The sequence below is a fragment of the Ursus maritimus genome, unplaced genomic scaffold, assembly GCF_017311325.1.
Source record: "Ursus maritimus isolate PB19 unplaced genomic scaffold, ASM1731132v1 scaffold_5, whole genome shotgun sequence".
Taxonomy (NCBI): Eukaryota; Metazoa; Chordata; class Mammalia; order Carnivora; family Ursidae; genus Ursus; species Ursus maritimus.
Window position 1 is genome coordinate 24,408,330 of NW_024426663.1, and position 19,209 is coordinate 24,427,538.

Consider the following 19,209-nt stretch of genomic DNA (forward strand, 5'->3'; position numbering starts at 1 on the left):
GATGGGAGTCTCTTTAAACCTTTTTTAAAAAAGATTTATGTATTTATTTTAAAGAGAGACAGAGAGGGAGGGAGGGAGAGAGAGAAAGCTCAAGCAGGGGAAGGGGCAGAGGGAGATGAAGAGGGAGAGAGGATCTCAAGCAGAATCCCTGCTGGGCGTGGAGCCCAGTTGGGAGGGGCTCCATCCCAGGACTCTGAGATTGTGACCTGAACCGAAACCAAGAGTCTGACTCTTAACCGACTGAGCCCACCCAGGTGCCCCACTCTTTAAATCTTTTAATGTATTATTTAGGACAAATAAAAAGAACTATATCTTCCCAGACCAGGTGACATTCTAAACAAATAGTATGTGCAAGAAATCCCCCCAAGAATTCCTCAACATTTGTGAAAGGCAAACGGCCGCTAAGAGAAGCTGAGTATGCCCCAGCTGTCTGACGGTGTCATGGATAACCCTGCCTTCTCCCACTGATGATTTCTTCTCTGGCCTGAATAGACCATCGTCCCTAATGAAGAATGACAAGTCTCATCTTACAAAAAAATATTAAAACATTGCCGGAAGCAACATTTAATTGTTTTATCTGACAGTCTCTCTGTGTTGAGATTTGAATCCTCATTAGAATCTGATTTGAATTTTAACCAGTATCATAGGAGAGTTGCATTGAAAAGCAGAATCCAAGATCTCAGCCACATGGAGGCAGTGGCAGTTCTCTCTGTTACCCTCTACGTTGTAATTGTGGAAGCCTCTCCAAAGTACCTTTGGTGCATTTTTCTTGAGGGTCCGTCTGCTGGAAAAAGCCTGGGAGATCCCTAAGCATTATATCTGAGTACATCAGCAAACTTGGCTTCAGCTAATTAGCTAAGCTTCCTCCTGAAACTGAAGCAGACGCATACTCTTACCTAAAAACTTCCCAAACTGTCTTTCTCATATACAATTTTTCCCTTCTATATGGAGATGGAGATATAATGTTTTCCATCAGTCTTTTCAGACTCAGATATCAATTGAGGCACTTCTGTCTCTGTCGTGTGTATATAAAAGTCCGTTTCTAGGATTTTTACACATTTTTAAAAGTTAACTGAAAATACTGAGTTTGCATTCCTTGGCTGGGTGAAACATTGAACTATCATTCTTAAACAAGATCTTCCTAGTGCTGGAGACAAGAAAACAGTACATGGGCCACATGTTTGCACAGCAAGTACAAGATGTCATACTCAAATTTGCAAGTATGTGCTTTGTGTTCTCTGCTGTGTCATTACTGAGAGACATCCAGAAGTAAAGTATATCTTCACTACCTTTAGGCCATGGTTTGGCTGATTCCAATGTAGATTGTGGCAGTTTTTCTGTGAAAAATTTTGTTTTTTAAATTATACTGTTTTATGAAACTTCATTTAATCTTTTTAATGAGCATTCAAATGTCTATGACTTTCACACTTGAATCAGAAGTGTCACAGTTGAATCCAGTTTCAGAGCTGATGTAGTTTCTCTAAATGTATTCTCTGTTATAAGAGATAAGTATAATATTTCAGCTATTTATTTCTGGGTTGATAGTTTCTTATTGAAACTTGTACTGAAGACCAGTGACTTAAAAGAAAATTATTTCTTATTGTATATCCTTCCCAAGAAGTGGTATGACACTCTATTTTGGACTGTTATAGATCTTGTGATGAAAGTTAATGAATTTAAGTTCTATTATTCCAAAGAAACACATTAAGTTCCCTAGCAAGGCTATGAAATTGGATTTGAGATTCTATATTAAATTGTAACACCACAGTCTCAGTGAAGCATTTGAATCCAACATCATATGTCAGAGAGAATGTCAGGAAACCATAGAAAGTACTCTCTTATTGTCCACTTTTGCGATGACAACCTAAGGATTTTTGGTGAGTGTCTGTGTGGTATGTCTTATGCACGTGAGCTTCTGCTAACAGAGACACTGTTATTTAGTAACAGATTTAAATCCAGAATTAGTTCTTGCTTGGTCAATGCAAAGCCAGAGCATTGCTGAGGATAAAATTCCTATTAAATGAAAATGGATTCAGATATGCCAGGATGATGAATTCTAGACTTGGCACAGTTAGGTGTTCTCTTCTTCAGCAAATATTTATTCAAAAATCACCTTTGAGATATATTTTGTGTCAGATTGAAAAATTGTTCCCCACCAGAATGGGATGGTACTTCGCATTTGCCCTCAGTGACACATAATCTTTCTATGGAACCAACAGAAAGATTACCCCGTCTTGTCTGTTGCTTCTATTAATCAGTGCCATGGTTTCTAATGCCTTTGAGAGGGTATCTTTATTTTTCCCTATCCAGGAGATCTTTTGTGATCATGTGAGACTGAACCAATTTATTCTAGAAGGCATTTTTAAAACATTCCCTTTAATTTTAGAATGTTCAAAAATATGGGTTAAATATTTTGTCATGTAGTGATGGAATTTCTTTTTTTTCCCCTTTGGGGAATTTTTGTTTCAGGTCTCCCTTTAGCCATGTAGTCATGTTTTTATCTCAAGCAAGAAAGAAATTATCTTCCAACTGTAAGATGCCTCATAAAGTTAAAAAGGGAAAGTCTGAAGAGATTTTTCATTATCCTATTTGAGCTAAAACAAAAATATGAATATAAAATAGTTAGAAATTACTTCAATAATAAGTGTGCAGACTCTATAGATGAAAAATGATGAAATCTTCAAGTAAGACTAAATATTATGAATTCATTAATTTCTCCCAAAGTAATGGGTAATTTAATGTCATTCCTATCAGGATCTCAGTGTTCTGATTTTGTTTTTTCTGAAGCAAGCACTTTGCAAAGTTATTATAAAGGTCTCTTCAGAGGAAAAAATGGACATAAACACTCTAAAAAAAAATCCTTGAAACAAAAGAATGATGGAGAAGAATCCAGTGCCAACATGTCACGACGTTATAAGTCACAGAGTATTGCAGGGACCCAGGAATGAATAGACATAGAAACCAAAAAAAAGGAAGAAAGAAAGAAAGAAAGAAAGAAAGAAAGAAAGAAAGAAAGAAAGAAAGAAAGAAAGAAAGAAAAAAGTAGTTCAAAATAGCATTGATTGCGTTATCTCTCTTGCAGGTGGGTTGATTTTGTTGTCTATGTGAGAAGTGAGCAAAAGACACTGTGATAGAGAGTGTTATGCTCCCCAGATATCCGTGTACTCCTCTCCATTTCCCAGCCTCCTTTGCAGCTGGGCTGGGGTCATATAATTAGTTAAGGTCAATGATATGTATCCAGAAATGATGGAAGCTGCCACTATACCATGTTCTTTAAAACATGCTGCCCAGTCTAACAATTCTCTCTCAGCTTGCCCTTTGTCAGTGTGGAGGCCACATGTTTCAGATGATAGCTGCAACTTGCACGCAGCCTGGATCTCTGAGTCACTCCTTAGAAGGGGGCACCTTCAGCAAGCTAACCAACACCAGCCTGGGACAAATCAAGAGTTAAATATCTATTGCATTAAAGGAAACCAATAGGCAGATGAAGATGATAGACCCATATGTATTCCTGCCTTGGACACCCAATTTCGTCTTATTTAGCTCTTTAAATTAAACATTACTTGACAATTTATTTATTTAAAGATTTTATTTATTTGAGAAAGAGAGCATGAGTTGGGGGTGGGGGGCAGAGGGAGAGGGAGAAGCAGAGTCCCCACTGAGCAGGGAGCCGGAAGTGGGGCTTGATGCCAGGACCCCGGAATCATGACCTGAGCCGAAGACAGATGCTTAACTGACTGAGCCACCCAGGCGCTCCAACAATTTAATTTTAAGATGATCATTAAAAAAGCTGCAATAATTTGTTTTGAAAAACATGATTAATTATCAAAACCTCACGTTTGGGAAAAAGGTTCCAAACAAGAAAATGATAAAAATAATTCCCAGGAAAAAGAAGGCTGTCTGATTGATATTCTTTGCTCTTTTCTACTAGGTTTTCCAGGGCAATTTTGACAATGATACCCACAGGAAAAACGTCATCGACCCTCCCATCTATGCACGGCACATAAGAATCCTACCCTGGTCCTGGTATGGGAGAATCACGCTGCGGTCGGAGCTGCTGGGCTGCACAGAGGAAGAGTGAGGAGACTCCACACCCCACAACCCTCCTCTCCATCTCCCTAAAAGTATCTCCATGGAATGAACTGTGCAAAATCTGTAGGAAACTGAATGGTATTTTTCATGAAAAAGTGCTCAAATTATGGTAGGCCATTGTCTTTTTAAGGAGGTCTAAGCCTGCCTTTTCAATGGTTTAATTTGATTTTTATTGTTTAAATTTCTTGAGCAACATCACATTAACTTGTGAATTACTTTTGTCATTGTTTTCTGAATTATTCACAATGGTTGAAATATATTAAGGAAAGAAAGTAGCACTCTTTTGATAGCAAGGGTAAAAAAAATCTCATAGTTATCAAATAAAAGCAAGAGTTGATAGCTTTTATAATCAATACTCAACTAATTCTTATAAAAGGAATACTGCAATGTTAGCAATAAGGTTTTTTTTCTTCTGTAATGATTCTACATTATCCTAATTGTTTTCCCTGTGCCTACCAAACACTGTCAGTGTTTATAACAGAATTTTGAAGAATCTATTACATGTAGTACTAATTAATATAATTCTCATTTTACTTTCAATATTTCTAATCGTATATATTACATGATCTTTTTCCTTTTTATTCTGTTCTATATTCTTTATATTGTATATTGACTAAGTCCATATTTTTTCTAATTGAGTTTTTTTCTATTATTTGCCTAAAAGTTTCATGTTTGTGTGTATGTATGCATATATATATATATATATACATATGTATACATATATGTGGAACATGATTGCATATCAGTAGATTGATCATATTTAATATCAGTCAATTGAATCTGCAATTGTGTTTTTAAAGGAAGCTATAAGTATGTAATTTCCAAATACTTCCTTTATAAAAAGCCCAATACTACCATTTTGCAAGATAAACAACAACAAAATTGTCTTATGCCCCTTTAACCCGGAATTTAAAACTTCATTTTGAATTTACATACCTTATCTTCACTTTAAAATAATAGGATAATGAATTCTTTGTCCATTTAGAATTTTTTTAGCAAACAAATATTAACACAGTGCTGCAGGTCCTGGCCAAGCATACTCATTATTTCTTTGTTCATCTCTGCATTTCCTGTGAAACTAGAATTTTACTGAGACTTGAATGAAACTGGTGGCAGTTTCCAGGAAAGCACATTGTGTAGTTATTTGTGAGAAGTATTTACTAATGACAATGTACGAGATCATTTTAAGATGAAAATTGATTTCTATTTATTTTGTGTCAGAAGTCCTGAAAAAATAAGCAATGTTCATAACAATTTGTTATTGATAATGGAGGTTTCATTGACATGTCTCTCAAATTAAAGCTCACACTGCCTCCACAATAGTCCTCAGCATCTAATTTATAAGCTTTACAAGTGTTTATTTTATAAGGCTTAGACACAGAATTATTGGAGTTTTAAATTAAGGGTCCTGGAAAAGAAAGTATGGTATGTGTACGAAATGTTAAGGTCCTGTACAACAGTGAGAAGTTTGTTTGTTTGTTTGTTTGTTTTCCCCTCTATTATTTGTGCTGCATAACAAAAGCCACTAGACTGTTATTGTCTTGTCTGTCCATGTGTTAACAGCATTTCTTAATGATGTATATATGGAGGGGTCTTCAATCATAGTGAAGAATTTAAAGGGAAAGTCAATCATAATGGCATTTTTAATAAGAGCAAAATTAGGACTGGCTGGCCACATGTTTGTCCTATGCCCACAGGCTTTCTACTTCAAGTTCTTATGAAATTGTTGATTTGAAGCATCTGAAATGGTGATCATTTTTCGGCATCTTTCACAAACAAAATTGTTAGGTCCTCAATATTGGCTTTTTCAGACAACTTTAAAATTAGAAATTAAATCTTTTTAATTTCCTAAATGTTAAAGTCATATTATAAATAATTACTTAGGTCCAAAAATACACACACACTTACTGTCTGGCCAATCCCTTTTATTTCTTTAAACATCGACTGTCCCACCAAATTTCTAGCCGTTTTCCTTTACACACTATGCACGATTCTTCTTTCTAAGCAGCAGATGTTTTAGAAATTATGAATTATGCTTTGTAATGATTTACTTTCTCAAAATTATTCCTGGCTTCTTGTGATGTTTTGAATTTTATTTTATTGATAGCTTTTTAAACAAACATTTTCAAAGGGAGTTTGTTGAAATTATACTTCTTACCTTTTAGAAATACATTGAAATGGCTTTCTCTTGCTTGTGCATTTTCTCTCTGCTCTCTGTGCTCTTCACTAACATGGCATGACCAACGAGATATCTGTTTGTCCCACGATGCCTCAAATTCATGACAACAAAGGGATTCCCATGTGTGGTGATGTTAACAATTCCTATGAAGTAGTCCGTAGCTTTTGTGTCATTTGTATCAATGACACCAAAGGAAAACGAATTTATTCTACTTAAATTCACACTAAAACAAGCAAAATCTTAGAAGCAGAACACACCGAAAAATCACCTAGTCTTCACTATATGGAGTAGCTATAATATGCTAACTTTATAATCTATGAAATTACGTTTTAAACATCTCCATTTTATCTATGTCCTGTTGAAAGCACTTATCATAGTCACTAATTCTAATTTCAGGGTTGACTTTCTCTTTCTGAATGGCTTCAAAGGATTGGTGCGAACTTTGAAGACTTAGGGTACTAATGATTGTATCTTTGCTAGTCAACAAATTATGAAACACAATTCTCACTGCTGGCGTCCGATGTGTCAGTAAGTACAGAAGTGACTAAGACACAAATAACCTTTGCAAACTTTCAAGCTGTGTAATATTCCAATGTTGGTTTTTTTCTTTGTATATATACTTAAATCACGTAGGCTGTTGTAAAATTAGTATGACCTTGTCTAGTCTTCAAACTTAAAATAAAACTTTTGAAAATCTGGGATACCTTTGAAGCAGTTGTAATTAAACACATTTGTAAGAATACACAAACTGTCTGAATGCCCACTACTCTTTAACTACATGCTTGATGGACTTTTTCTTTGTACAAGACAATTAAGCAAATGCGTAAAAAAACAAATTACAATAGTCTCCAAATACCCATTGATATCAGCTAACCTTGATTTTCCAAAATCATTAAAATGTGTGCATTTCTCCCACTCCTTTTAGCTGTGCAAAATTTTTTGGAATACTGGTAACCCAAAGACATTTTTTGCCTCATACTTATTTAAAGTTTTTTGTTCCAGGATTGAGCTGCCCATTGTTAATCACGTGCCATTGCTATCACTTCTAGTATTTTTTAAGTACATGATTCTAGTCAATAGTAAGCGATAACACAAATATTAAAAATGTATTTACCCATGTAACATCGGCTATTGCTTACAGACAGAACACTTGGCTTCTTCATAAGCCCTGTTTCTGCCTCTCTGGAAGTCACGGGTGAAATATTAAGTCTGTGTTCTTCTCACTTCTTAGATATTATCTTAAGATTCAAAGATCTAGGGGAAAAAGGTAAGCTATTAGATGTTCATTCCTTAGTTGAGTTTCAATGAATCTCTGAGAGTTCTTGGTATCAACTTGTTCTGTGTGTTTATGTAGTCATGCATGTTCCTCTTTAACTGCGTTTGAATGTAAATGCTTCAGTGGGGCTCCATTGCCCTCCCCACCTTTTCACTTTCACAAACATACACAAATATGCTTTTATAATATATATATTATATCCTATTATATTTAATAATTATTTAAGAAGGCCACTAAAGAATCAGGACAACATCTACACAGGGTAAAAATACATTGTGATGAATAATTACTCAACAGAAAAATTTTCGATTATGAAGCTTTTGAAATTACTGATTCAAGACGTGGAAACAATAGGAACATTTAGAATTCCAAGGAGGAGGGGTGCCTGGGTGACTCAGTCGGTTAAGCATCTGCCTTTAGCTCAGGTCATGATCCCAGGGTCCTGGGGTCGAATCCCGCGTCGGGCTCCCTGCTCAGCCGGGAGTCTGCTTTTTCCTCTGCCCCTCCTTCCCGCTCGTTGCCTTTAAAAAATAATAATAATAAAATTAAATTAAATTTTAAAAAAATAGAATTCCAAGGAGGAAAGTCTGACCATGTTGAAATCAGTTTTAAAAAATCTATTAAGAATAACATCATGAATGGAAAATATTCTCCCTGTAGAACCTAAGAGTTTAAAACATCTAGCACTTCAACTGTGAGTACATGATTTTAAGGAAAGATTTTGGTAAAGAAACATTAATTTTTACTGTCAGTGATGCAGTATTCTCTCTCTCTCCTCCCTAAGGCTAGTTTAAAACAATATTAACAATCGAGTTAGTCTATTATTTATTTATGCAAAATATTGCCTCTAGCCTTCGAGATGCAAAACAACCCTTTTACCTGAGCAGGTAAAATGGAGGATTGAACCACTTTGCTAGCTGAGAAATACCTGAACTACTCTGAAACAGAATGCAGTGTTAAATCTGTCTTTACAAAGAAAGACCTAGTGTGTGTAGCCATTTTTCTATTGATTTTGAAGGGGGGAAATAGGATTCCTTGATTCTGTTGCAGCAAGTATCTATAATTCATATTGGATGTTTCAAAATTGCTACCAAATAAAGTGTTTTCCACAGTAAGCAAGTGGCACTTACTCAGAGAGTGATTCTATTAGATGAATTTGGTAACAGAAACAGGAAAACATTTTTGGAAAAGGCTCCTCATTTAGTTGTTTTTGCATATCTTGGCAGGAGCTGGTTGAGTCATTTGAAAACACTAATGCTGTGGAAATACGGTATGGTAGCGTCACCAAACGGTCACCATATTACAAGATGAGGCATTGCATATGGTGACTGCCTCTGACTTAATTTTATTTTAATGTCCTTAAAGGCATGAACCACACTCTCCTATATTTATGCAAAGTCCCCCTCGTGCCATTCCCATCCCCATCCATAAATATGTTAATAATGATGACGAATTGACATAAGCTCAACTTGCTGCTACCTGGAAAGAAGTGGTGGGAGTGAGACTGATGCTGTGTTCCAATAGTACGTCCCCGTGGCCGATATGGAAACAGTTTTGTAATGACTTATATAAGCAGCAGGGCCCGGACATGGCACAGAATTAAGGGGAAAGCAACTGAGAGTGGACTGCATGCCTATGACAGAGAAGGAATGTTTCCAATAATAAATGACTTAAATGGCAGATTGAACCTGGATTTGCTCATATTTTATAATTGTTCCACTTCTTAGTGATTAATAGAGCTAATTATATAAAAAATAATATAGTAAGTACATATTTTAAAATCTATATTTTAAAAATAACGATAAAATATAATTAAGAGAATTCTATTTTATTTTTAGAATAGTAATAGTAAAATAATAATAATGATAAAAAGGACTTGCCTGCTAGTAGAACTGTGGCTGGCCAGTGGCTCTGGCAGACAGGATTAGTGCGGTGGCATTTTCCACCTGGGCTCAGGAAAGAGGAGTTGAACAGAGAGGTGAAAGAGAGCCTATTACAGAGACTACACTACATAATTAACGTCAAGCTGTTTAACTTCCTCAGTTCTCGAATTTCTTAGGAAATTTTCTATGGAGAAATGCTATTTTTTTGCTGGTCTTATAAAAGGAGACCCCCAGAGCTCCCTCGTCCCTTCCACCATGTGAGGGCACAGTGGAAAGGCACTAGCTATGAGCCAGGAAGGAGGCCCTCACTTGACTGTGCTCGTGCCTTGACCTTGGACTTCACAGCCTCCGGAAGTAGGGGCATGAGCAATACTTCTTGTTTATACGTTACCCAGTCTGTGGTATTGTGTGACAGCAGCCTGAATCAACTGAGACACATCCCTAAAAGAAACCTGTTTTTAGTGGTATAAATACCTGGATAAGCCTCTTGGGTTGTGTACTGAGACTCCAAGAGCCATGTTTAAACAATACTAAAGTGTTTTTCATACTTCTAGTGGTGAGAAATTGGTGGATTAAGACCAGTAATTTTGGTTTTAATTAAATAAACTAGGAGAGGCGTGTAGAAAGGCAAAGGGAAGGGAGGAATGAGTCCACTGTAAAAATTCTAAAATCCTAAAACATTTTTATTTCAATTATATTCCTGTGCATGTATGTGTTCTTGACCACAGCGTAAATTATTCTTTTTACTCTGAGACACAGTCATAAACATTTGAAAGCCACGGCAACATGGTTATGAACTGCTTTCTAAACGGACAGTGTCTGCCAGTGGCCTGGTATGCTGGGTGGTCAGTGTGAGTTTAGAGCCAGAACTGGATGCATCCCGGCAACAAAAGGCTTTTACAGGCTGGATGGGGACAGAGAGGACTGTGGTGCTAGAGGCTGATAGGCTTTTTAAGAAAACAAAGATACTACGCAGAGAACGGTGTGCATTTTTTCTATGTGGTGGATGAAGCCCTTTGCCCTTCTCCCCGTAAAACATTCTAATACAATAAGTTTTTCCATATTTTATTTTATTATTTATTCTGCTAGGGAATGATTCTGCTGGGGAAGGTACGGCCAACTACTGAGTCTGGCCTGAAGTTGAGTTTGCAGCATGAGCAGAGGCTGCCTATGGGGTACCTGCCACTTGGGGTTAAATATAACGCAGGTCCTTCTGTTGTTTTGCTTGTTTATTTGTTGAATCGACTGTGATGCTTGTTTCTTTTAATGGATTTTTCTACAGTCACTTGTAGTTTAAAAATCCATAATCTGGTTCCCCCATACCCTCATTCTAACCTTCTCCAGGTGTTTTCAGAAACCCATACTACTAATTCCTTGCTTGAGAGTGTTCCTACCTACAGCTAGTATCACAGCCCTTATGCCTCTGAATTGTAGCATTAGGCTGTAATTCAGGTCCTGTAAAACATTAAATCGTTTTCGCTTTCACTGAAGATATAAATAAAGCTAAATTCTTTTGTAAATAACACCGTAGAAACCACTATTAAGTAGTTAAACTATTAAGTTCAACTATTCGGTTAAACTTTTAAGATTAACCAACCTCTTTTTAAAATCATCCTTTGAGCAAAATTTAAGTACAATGCAAGGCTCTGGAAATACAGAGATGAAAAGACGGACTCTCAGGAACTCACCGTGTGGAGGGCAGTAGGAGGTTAACAAGAAAGTCAATAATTACATTTGGGCTGTATAACAAAACTATGTTCAAAGTGCAAAGAGAACATAAAACACAACTGATACCAGTAAAAATTCAGTCGGGGAAGGCAGTGTGAGGAAGTCAACATCTGAAATGACACTAAAACTGTCCAATTTAATATTCATGACAACTGAAACATCCAATTTACAGGCGTGACAACTAGGAATAACGAAATAACATGTCCTCTTTGTAAGAGGAGAAAGAGGAGTGGGGAGCCTGGGTGGCTCAAGCATCTGACTCTCGATTTCAGCTCAGGTCATGATCACAGGGTCATGAGATTGAGCCCCGCGTCAGGCTTCCTGCTGCGAGTGGAGCCTGCTTGGGATTCTCTCTCTCCCTCTGCCATCCCTGCCTTCTTCTCTTTAAAAAAAAAAAAAGAGTAGTAGAGGTTAGGGGATTTGTCCAGGTTGTAGAGCTCTTGTGTGTACATACCTAGATCTTAGATGTCTCCCACCCTGTTCAATACTCTTTTTCTTCTTTCAAGTCAAAAGGTGTTTTGTTATATACTAGTACCGTAACAACCGGAATGATTTGCCTCCAACCCAGAATGCATTGTTTCTTCTGCAGTTTCTCCTATTGTTCTAAATAATTTAATACATCAGTATTACCTAATAACATGTATTTGAAATAATTGATCGGTGGGTGAGGTGTTGACCATCACATGAATATATGAAGAAAGATCCACAAATTACTGAACAACAAATGACTAGTATGAGGTATAGGGTAGCATTAATTTTTTCGAAGGTGAGTAATAAGCCCAAAATGTCAAATCATCTGCTATCCATAGACAAAGTAAATGGCCATCCCCACATGGAGAGCATGTGATCTTTAATGCAATAAAGAATACTCATATTCAAGAAAAATTTGAAAATTGTCCTCTATAGATAGAGAAATCACAGGCATTTCCAATTTTTAAAGAAGAATTTCACAATATGCAATGGAAACACAGAACTATCCCTTTGTGAGTTCTAGTTCTGAATATTTAAAATTTAATATACACTTGATTCGAAGAGAAGCTGAGTGGTGACTGATATCTTAGAAAATAAAGCATGGGTGCTAACACAATTTAAGGACCCAACTTCTTAGCGATACATGGATGGTATTATCTTTTTTTTTTTTTTTTCTCATTCCCCAGTGACTTTCCAATTAGTAGAATTAGGAGCTTAATCAGTGACAAATAACCTTGAGGAACCTCATGTAATCAGTAAATTAAATTCTATAACTGGATTTAAATAGCCAATTCTCTGTCCATCATTCATCAGTGAAGCAGAATAAGCTGAGAGAATCCTAGACAACTGGAATTAAGGGACCACCCAGTCTGGGATGCATTTGTTTAAATGTTTAATTCTCTAGGTTGTATTCATTCAATGTCTTCAATATGTTCATGAAAGGACAGTATAACCTAAGTAAGTCTTTAACAATTCTAATGGTCAATGAGTCTTATGTCTAATACTTGAATTACATCCTTGCTAAAGTTGAATCTATTTCTTTCATTAAAATCAGAAAACTGGTGGTTAAGGTATTTTAACAATCAGTCTGTTCTTGTTCTTTTCAAGAAAAAGAAAATATCCTTGTTCTTTCATCTCTCTTCAAATGCTTAAAACCTACTCAACGTTTTAAATGATCTTCTGAAACGGTAAGGCAACAAGCTGGGTTGGGTGCCTGGGAAGTAGTAAAAGATCATTTCCCATCCTTAATCCTTACCTGGTTTACCATTTAGTAAGCTTATGTTACAGCAGCACCTGTAGACCTGAGGCTGTTCATTCTGTAGTCTAATGTGAGTACCAGACTCTCTCTAATGGATTTCTGCACCTCAAGTGGTTTCTTGGTTTTGGGTTGGGCCCATATCCGTTTCCTCCTTAACCACATTATCATATATGTATTCCTATTTTTTATTTAAACCATTTTCACAGTAAATAATGATTTGAAACCCGTGCTGAAGGCACTCTTTCCTCTAATTTATTTAGTGCCTACTAAAAGGACCTGTGGAAATATCAATCATAAAATGTATGTGCAGGGCGTCTGTGCATTGTTAAGCAGATTGTGCCATGCACAAGGATGAAAGGCCCAGGGGTCTGAGTTCAGGTTGAAATCCAGCCTCTTTTGCACTTGGCAGGCTAAAATCTTGAGGAAGATCTGAGGACAGGAAGTGCCTTTGTGCATATCATTTTCTCAGGAGAGGCCTTTTTTGCTAATTATACTTAGCTTCTTACGTGCTGGGGACAAAGGCTTGATTTGTTTCAAGGCCTGTCTACCATTTCTATGAAAGGAAATCTTCCAGGAGGGAGATGATCAATATTTTACAGTTTTGCAATACATTTAACATAGTCTGAAGATTTCCTACCATAGTAAAACCCTGGGCATTTTCAGGTTTTGCTTCCATCTTCCCTCCACGGACAGTGCTGTGGATCCCAAGTTGCACCTAATGTGAGTATGGAGGTCTTCTCCTTCCAGCCCTTATTCCTGCTTTTACAAATGCGTACAATAGTTACAGTAAGGTTGTATCAGGAAAGTCATATATTGAACAGAAAAAGAAAAGCAAAAATTCTACATTCTTTGTTATTCATTCGATAAGTTACTATTAAACGACTACTCAGGGTAGGTTAGACTTGGGGACCCACATAACTATGTTGACATTCTACCTGAGCTCAGAGGGCTTGCTGATAATGATGGTGGAATTCAGGGCAGCAAAGCAGAATGAGGAGCTGATACAAACTGCCCCCCACCGAATGAAAAAGCTCTTTCGCTGTATTGACACCTTTGAATAAGTGCTTGGGACCTGGCTTCTGACTCTTCCTGAAGAAAATGTTTGTAGCTGGTAAAACATTGAACCTGCCAAGGTTTGCCTTTTCATACTATCTGCAAAATATTTGAGGTACTTTTTCCTTCAAAGCATGCTTATTGGAATACTTTAATAAAAATTTATTCAGAAATACAAATAAAACCAGAAATTTGTACATTGGTGTCGTAATTTATGGTCTATATTGCATATCACTAAAAAGAACATGGATTGAAAGGCAGAGTGTGTTTCTGTAAACTTGAATTAATAAGTGATTCCACTGAAACTTTCATTAGAACACTCCCATAAATTAATGGGGGATGAGAGTCATTGATTTATATTCTAAAAGGATTCTTAAAATATTAAAAACACATGTCTCTTAGGTTAGCATCTGGCTTGAGTAAATTTACTCCTCACTATCACACAAAAATAAAAGCAATGGTTTCCCTATACAAGTCGTATTTCTTTCTGTTGGCATGTCCTTTGGTGTTTTCAGAATTTATGTAGCCCTGCCTGAATAAAAGTGTAATTGGCCCCATCACAAAATCAAGCCCTGAAACAATAACTGTGGCTCAGCTGAAATTTACTTTAGAGAATATTTATTAGAACAGATTTATTCCAATGGAGTGGTTTCAGTATTATGAGTTAACTTTTAATAAAAATAGTAATCCATCTGAGAGTCATATTCTTACCTGCTACCTATTTTATTTCCAAAGAAAGAGTTAGTTATTTACAGGCTCAAACACTGACATTATTTCAAGTGTAGAAATATATAAACTTTAATATTATTAGCATATTCTAAGTTTGCTGTTTTAAATTGCAAATTCTATTAGCAAACTTAGATCTCCCATTCTATCCCTAGGGAGTGCACCAGACATCCTACAGGATTCTGCAGCATCTGTGGACAGGTGCCAAATTCTTCCATGTAGTGGATATACCTTCTTTAGATGGCTATACCCAAGACACCAGGTTTGCAAATAATTACTATGATGAGTTAAAGAAGCTGGGACTCTACCTCCTCTAAAAAGTAAGTCTCAAGTTTGGGAATCAGACAGCCCTGAGTTCAAATCCCAAATCTTCTCTGGGCAGCTTACGAGGAATTTTTGGTTTCTCCTCTGTAGAGTTTCTCCTCTGGAGATATGTATGTATGTTATAGGTGCTCAGTAAGTTTCCATTTTACTGAGATTTTTCTCCTCTGGAAATATGTGTGTATATTATAGGTGCTCAGTAAGTTTCAGTTTCTTGATGTTGTGATTTTTGTTTTTGTCACTGTGACACACATACTTTTCACAGACCACAACCTTGGGTGTACAAAAATGGTACTCTTTATATTTTACCTAAGGTTTCCCCACCAAGAAAATAACAATAATAATAATTTAGTTATTTCTAAGAAAATTGAGTTACTTCAGAGATTTCCAAATTATTCTATGAATTTAGTAATTTGTTCTCAAATTCAATAATTTCCCACTTTCAGTCTTTCAGCTGGGGTTGAGCCTAAGCTTCAGAGAATATAGAAAGATGTGAGTTCATGGGACAAGGGATGCCCACATCTCCATGTTATCGGGCATCTGGTGGGACAGAGAATCAGCCTGTCCTGTTGATGGCATCTCTGCTGCCAGCCATGGCAGTGGCCTTGTCTCCCTCGGGCCATCTGCTGCTCCTTCATTCTATTAGAAGCTACTGCCCTTTACCATGAGCCCTCAAGCCACTGACCTCTGGCCAAGTTGACATGAACCCATCTTTGGGTGACTGGGACACCTCTCTGGGGGCTTTTGTGCACTGCTGAATCTCAGTCCCATACAGATAGCTATTCTCTATAGATGTTTGTTGAATTAACTAATGAACAAACGAACAAATACAGCTTCTTCGGAGATTCTCCTTAAAGAGGAAGACATGGTGCTGTTGTCAGAACCTCTGAACCCTGACTCGGCCATGTCCATTCTACACCCCCAAGACAGTGTGGAGTAAGCATTTTGTGAGGTTGCAGACACCCGGAATTCTGGATTGACAATGGGTCACAGGGATCCTCTGCTCTTGACTGCAGGCCTCTGCACCACCAAAGGGAAGACAGCGCTGTGCAGACCCCGCACCAATGCAGAAGAGACGCTCTTCGCTCCACCACTCCTTCCTGCCCAAGCTCCAAGGGTCCTGGAGCACATCAGCACTAGGGGCAGGAACTCAGTCAGGAGGGGCTCTCTGTGAGACACCCAGACTATGGCTTTTCTACTTTAACCTGAAATTGAAGAATTGGGAGAAGGCTGCAATTAAAGGCATGAAGACCTTTGAGAAAGGGACACTTCCATTAGTAATTCATGTTATCATTTAGCCACATGCATAAACAAAGGTATGTTAAACCTCTCTGAACAGCAGTTTCTCCATCAGTAAAGTGAAGGGGCTGAGTAACTTGCAGACAGATAAAGCCTTTGCATTCAGGAGATTTTGTTAAAATTAAAACATAATGAATTTTGACACAACATATACTTTCTAAGATGGTAAATCAAATTGGCAATACTTCTGTATTTAGAAACTATATATAAGATTAAATAGTTCAAAATATATGTGAAGATTCCTAGCAACTATATTCTGCAGAAACAGGACATGAGAAGTTATTTACATTTAGTGAAATACGTGATCATCATTTTCTATAGTAACAATTGAATGCACTGGGAATTGATAAAGATAAACTTAAAGAAATGGTTTTTGACCTTTAAATATGTCCATAAATTTTATTGTAATCTCTGTTTCTTCTCCGTTTCTCTCTCTTTCTCTGTCCATTTCTCGCACCCTCTCCTTTCTTCTGGACTCATTTTAGATCCAGAAATTTTTCATTTGTAAATTCAGAAATAGCCAGTCAGGCTGAAATGCGAACTAACACTTGAAAGGTTTAACTCATCTAAAATCATAAGTCCCCAAATTCACTACCTTTTTTCAGTTAGGAAACATGGTTTGAGAGGGTTATTAATATCCCCCAACCTCCTTACTGTTTTCAGCGAGGGTGTCAAAATACAAACATACAGTTTGAAAGTTTGACCTATCAAAAAAAGAAGAAGAAGAAGAAGAAGAAGAAGAAGAAGAAGAAGAAGAAGAAGAAGAAAGAAGAAGAAGAAGAAGGAGGAGAAACAAGGAAAAGAAAAACGAAAGGAAGAAAAGAAAGGTGGCACGTAGCTTTGACTTCAGTCCACAGGTCACCTGTTGCACACAGAGCCCCTTTAATCCGTCTTGTTCCGGCGCCAGAGGCGCACGTTGCAGGAGCCCGTGGCTGGCGGCGGAGCATGCGCCGCGCAGCATGCGCCGGGCAGCGTTGTCTACCTTCGCCGCGCCTGCGCCGGCCCAGGAGAAGCCAAGGTCAGAGCCACCTCGTCGCGCCTGCCAATCACTCCGCCATGCAGAAGGCTGCCCCTTAGGCTCCCGCGCGGTTCTCTCTACCCTGTCTTTGCGGAGGACTGTAGGTAGGTAAATGTGACAATTACGTAGAATTCTTTCCCGGGAATCAGAGCGAAAAAAGCCACACTTCGTATATTTCGCTTGCTTTTTCTCGCTCTTGTCTTACCAAGGAAAACATGGCTTACGTGGGGAAAAATATCGTGATTTGGACATACTGGAAATGGACAGTTATCCTGTTTGAAGCTCTACGTATCTTGTCTTCGTGACAGGATGTATGGGTACTGTTTGATGTGTGGGCAAACACAGGATTTAACGCACTCTGGCCCAAATCATCTTAGATGACCCGGTTTTCATACAACTTTAGAACTGTAAATTTGATTCACCATTATGAGCAAAACTCTGGAACCTCTGGTCTCTGCAAATCCCTCCTTTCTGGCTCAGAGTGGTCTAGGGGAAGGTTCATGCGTGCTTATTTGCTTCCGTCGTGTGGCCTCTGCCGTTTCCTCCGTCAGTCTGTACGCTAACAAGCTGGCCTTCCACTAGCTACTACTGGACTCTGCCCCAAGAAGTCCTGTGCTGGTATCAACAAAAATATCCTTTGTTTCTTGCTCACCTCCTTTACTGTTTTTCATCAGTAGACCACCACCTGATGCTGACTGCACCCCTGAGGCTACAGTCTTGTGTTGGGTCCCCTTCCATCCATGTTTCCAGGTCTAGGTTTCTAAAAACGATGCCTGGAGTGCCCACTATGCTGTACTCAAAAATCACCTCCCCATCCCACCATCCAGCTATTGTCCCCATGCTCGTTGCCTTTTAAACTTTGACCATTTCCTTATTTCTCCTGGGCTAATTCTCTGTCTCCCCAGCAAGTCTGGAGGGAAAGTATCCTTTGTGGCCCCATGCACGTAGGGAATATTAGTTCTACAAACCTGCTTTCTTTGCGTGTCTTGCCTTGTCTTTCTCCTAAACCACCCCCCCCAGAAGCTCACTCAGAGAGCTCCGCCTGATGGCTTTGTTCATTAAGACAGATCTGGATTGGCAAGGGGCGAACAAGATTCAATTCTTGTTCAGGAATTCTTCCCACACTGTGGATTGTTGCTGGGATGCATGTAGAGAATATAGAGGTTGAAACAGCATCTCAAAGAAACTAGCAAGAGAGGGAAGAGCTGTTTGTTCTTTAACAGGTGGAAGTAATAAGTATCTCCCATTAAGACCCCCTTCCTGTGGCACAAATTTTTTTAGCTCTCTCTCAGACAAGGCTTGCCATTTCACTAGTTATTGCTTGATCGTGGCAGATTATGTCAGGAAGCCTGTATGTCTTTAAAAAAAAAAAAGTTTGGGACAGTACCTGGTGGTGAGGATGTTAGAATGGTAACCCCCACCAGTATGGTATGTTCTACATACACTACAGTCAGAAAGGAGACAGGTCACAGTGGGAACACAGTTTTGTATTGTGTGGGTAGGGGAAACTAAGTTTCAGGAGAAATGGAAGCCATGGAAAATAAGGCCCCATAAAATCTTCACTGTGGAGGCACCATTGGGACCGTGAAGAGAACTATGACGGGGAAGGTGTGCCTGAGAAGTGAATGTTTATCAAAAGCAGGCAGGAGTTTTAAAGTGTTGGCCAGACACCCGCTTTAGTATTGAGTTAGAGAGGTTTTCCATGGCCCTGTCCACCTAGGTGTTTTATTTCTGGAGCTCCCTGACTTTTCACACTACCACCAGCATCACCACCACCAGCGCTTGCATCTGAAGCAATAAAAATTCCTGCTCTAAACAATGAAATCCTCTCTCCTGTCCATTCTGGTCCTTCGCAAATGATTTCTTCTCTTAAAGTGTCCCACTGGGGAAGGCGTTGACCACGGA

General features: G+C 38.1%; 1 protein-coding gene across 1 annotated transcript in view; it reads left to right on the plus strand.

Moving 5' to 3' along the window:
- The window catches only part of EDIL3 (EGF like repeats and discoidin domains 3), a 396,558-nt gene extending 391,805 nt beyond the window's left edge, over positions 1–4,753 (plus strand). The window contains exon 11 of the mRNA XM_008706378.2: positions 3,932–4,753. Within this exon, the coding sequence (XP_008704600.1) occupies positions 3,932–4,081 (150 nt within the window). The 3' untranslated portion in view covers positions 4,082–4,753. The remainder of the gene's footprint in view (positions 1–3,931) is intronic.
- The last annotated feature ends 14,456 nt before the right edge of the window (positions 4,754–19,209 follow it).